Source organism: Mus pahari, chromosome 6 (assembly GCF_900095145.1).
Source record: "Mus pahari chromosome 6, PAHARI_EIJ_v1.1, whole genome shotgun sequence".
Lineage (NCBI taxonomy): Eukaryota > Metazoa > Chordata > Mammalia > Rodentia > Muridae > Mus > Mus pahari.
This window is the reverse complement of record NC_034595.1, coordinates 47,355,035-47,357,883: the sequence shown is the minus strand read 5'-3', so window position 1 is coordinate 47,357,883 and position 2,849 is coordinate 47,355,035. Positions and strand designations below refer to the sequence as shown.

General features: G+C 47.2%; 1 protein-coding gene across 1 annotated transcript in view; it reads right to left on the bottom strand.

Annotated features, from left to right (window-relative positions):
- Hook1 (hook microtubule tethering protein 1) overlaps positions 1–1,455 on the bottom strand; it is a 46,859-nt gene extending 45,404 nt beyond the window's left edge. Inside the window, exon 1 of the mRNA XM_021200326.2 lies at positions 1,209–1,455. Within this exon, the coding sequence (XP_021055985.1) occupies positions 1,209–1,271 (63 nt within the window). The 5' untranslated portion in view covers positions 1,272–1,455. The remainder of the gene's footprint in view (positions 1–1,208) is intronic.
- Positions 1,456–2,849: the final 1,394 nt, after the last annotated feature.

Below are 2,849 nucleotides of genomic sequence, written 5' to 3'. Positions count from 1 at the left end.
TCTCTCTCTCTCTCTCTCTCTCTCTCTCTCTCTTCCCCCCCCCCCAAGTTCTGGGGGAACTTTGCCTTCCATTGTAATGATAAACAACTCTGCTAGTTAAACTAATTCCTGTGAGGCTAGCACAAACTAGGAAGTCAAAATACTGCTTTAAGAAAAGATATGTTAATAGCACTTGGAAATACTGCAGTTTAAGAAAATCTTGAACTTCACCTGACCTCATAGGGAAGTCAGTGACATCATAAAGAACCCAGTTTACCATCTCAGTCAGATGATCAGAGCACAAAATTGCAGACCTGAACACACCCTATGATTAGACATTTGTTTTTAAACAAAGTGGATCATTAAAGTAATACTGCCTTCTTTCCTGACAATCTTAAATACGATATCTAAACCTAAATAGTAATTTAAATAAACACGCAGACCTACAGTGAGCTAAAAGCGTTAACCCTGAAATTCTAACTACTGGCATTCTGCTTAAAACATGTTATTAAAGTCTAAAGTGCAAAAGTTACTACAAATTTCAAACACTCATAGAGATCTTTCCTATTTGTCCTTTGGATTTGCTAGTATTAGAAGATGGCTAGTCCATCTCTTGGAGGATGTAATCCTCCTGATCCAGTCTACTTACATTCCAATCAGACTCTCTACACAATTATACAACTTGGGTTGAGCCATCAGCGCCATCAACACCCATTTGTAGGGCGTCAAACAGTATCCTAGCACAGTAAAGGTTTAGGAATCACACCTGGATGGCAGTTGTCATATCCAGGAAATTTCAACAGGTTACAAACCATTTTGCTCACCGGAATGCTGGAAAAAAACTGAGGACAGAGGCAATCTGCGCTAATAAACCCTGCACATGGATCAAGCGTAAACAAAATAAGCCAATTCTTTTTTACTTTAAAAAAGGAAAGGTATTAAGAAGGGAAGGAGAGGAAGAGGGGGGAAAAATGAAAAAGAGCTCCCACGTCAAAGGTAACTTGGCCATCTCGCTCAGCTGTGTCTATATCACCATGGGTGCTGTGTGGGCCCAAAAGGACAGCAATCTGGGAACCGAGGCTGGCAGCGCCTCCTGGTCACCTGTACGAGGCGGAGCTCTCAGAGGCTCAGACGGAAAGGCTACGGAGGAGGTGTACGTGGCAGCCGGAGGTTCCGTGCTCTGCTCGCCCCGCAGGTGGCCTCGCCGGCAGGCATGGAACCACACTCACCCAGATGATGAGGCTGTCACACAGCGGCAGCTCGGACTGTGGCAGCGGCTGCGGGTCCTCCATGGTCCGAGAACCTCGACGCCGCGCTCACAGCGACGGACGCGCCTCCAACCGGGCCCGCGTCAACGACCTCCGCGCCCGCCACTGGAGCTCGGCGGCCAGGCCCGGCGCCCGCGCCACTCTCGCGCGAAGCCTCACGCCGCAGACGTCCCGGCGCGACCGCCCCCTCGCCCACCGCGTCCGTCCGTCCCGCGCCGCCGCGGCACCTGAGCCAGCCCCGCCCGCCGATCGCACACCGCACGCTGAGTGACCTCTGCGAGCACCAGTCACAAAGAAGCTGGGCGCCAGCGAGGCCTGCAGGGCGGGAGGAGCGGGAATAGGTCGCACAGGAGGGCTGCTGATTGGACGCGCGCCAGAGACTCTTGGCCAATCAAGGAGGGGCAAGCCTGGACCGCCAGGCGAAGCGGGAGTGGGTGGGCGGAGGTTTATGACCTGGCAGGTGCAATGAGGGCGGGGCTGGGGGAAGGAGAGCGCGCCTGCGCGAGCTAGAGTGGCCAAAGGTAGTGGACGGCTCAGAGGCCAGCCCTCCATTGCTCCTGGCTAGCACTAGTACTCAGCCTCCAGCCTCTTCTCATTCCCCACAACAGGGCTCAGGAATTGAAACTCCCCCCCCAAAAAGCAAGAGGAACCACGTGACCAAGAAACGTGTTTCCTAAGGAAAAAAACAGACCTCCATGCTGCCCAAGTCAAAGAAGCCCTCACAGAATTACAGGTTGTGGCTGATTTCATTTTAAATGGGACAAAGGGGAAGGCCGTTTTTTTAGATAGCAAAATTAAATAGTGTTCAAAAAGCATAGACTGTTATCTGTGTACCCTACCTCCTCCTTTCTATGTTAAAAAACAATAATAACGTGTCCACTGAGGATGTTGGTGGCATGGGCCATAAAATCTGGAAAGTGGCAAGCCAACAGGAGGGGCTACAATATTATTCTAACTCTTGGCTCTCACCGCTTCACTCATTCATTAATCCATCCATTCATACTCTGTATTAAGAAGCATCTGGTTCACTTAAATCTCTGTGGTTTTTTATATTTAGACGTTGAGCAAAACCGTTGGACGATAAATTACAACCCCCCTACTATAAATCAATTGCATTTTAAAAATACAGTGAGGGCATTTTTGACGCTACCTCAGAATTTTGGTAAGTGTATTCTAGACACTATAAAGAGTAATGAAACTTCCTGAAAACGATAGGCCTTAAGAACCGAAGGGTCGGTATTTGAGTCTCTTCCAACGCATTGCTCTCAATGTTACAGTAGAGACCCCAGCCTCTACATTTCTAAAACCTCTCTCTGGCTAAGACATAAGCACATATTGTGAAAATAATGTAAGTTGTGAATTGTGAACTTTTCAATGTGAGTTACTACAACCATACATACTTTAAAGCAAATGAATGCCATTTATCACTGAGACCCACAGATAAGTGACCTACTAATATTTCAATTATTTCCAATTTGAAAAGTTAGAAAATCACATTACTGAAAAACAGCAAAAAAAAAAAAAATAAGAAGGCTAATTCTGACAAGTGTGAAATGAATATAAATCTAAAGCAAAAATTCAAGGGTAGTTTGACATATTTAT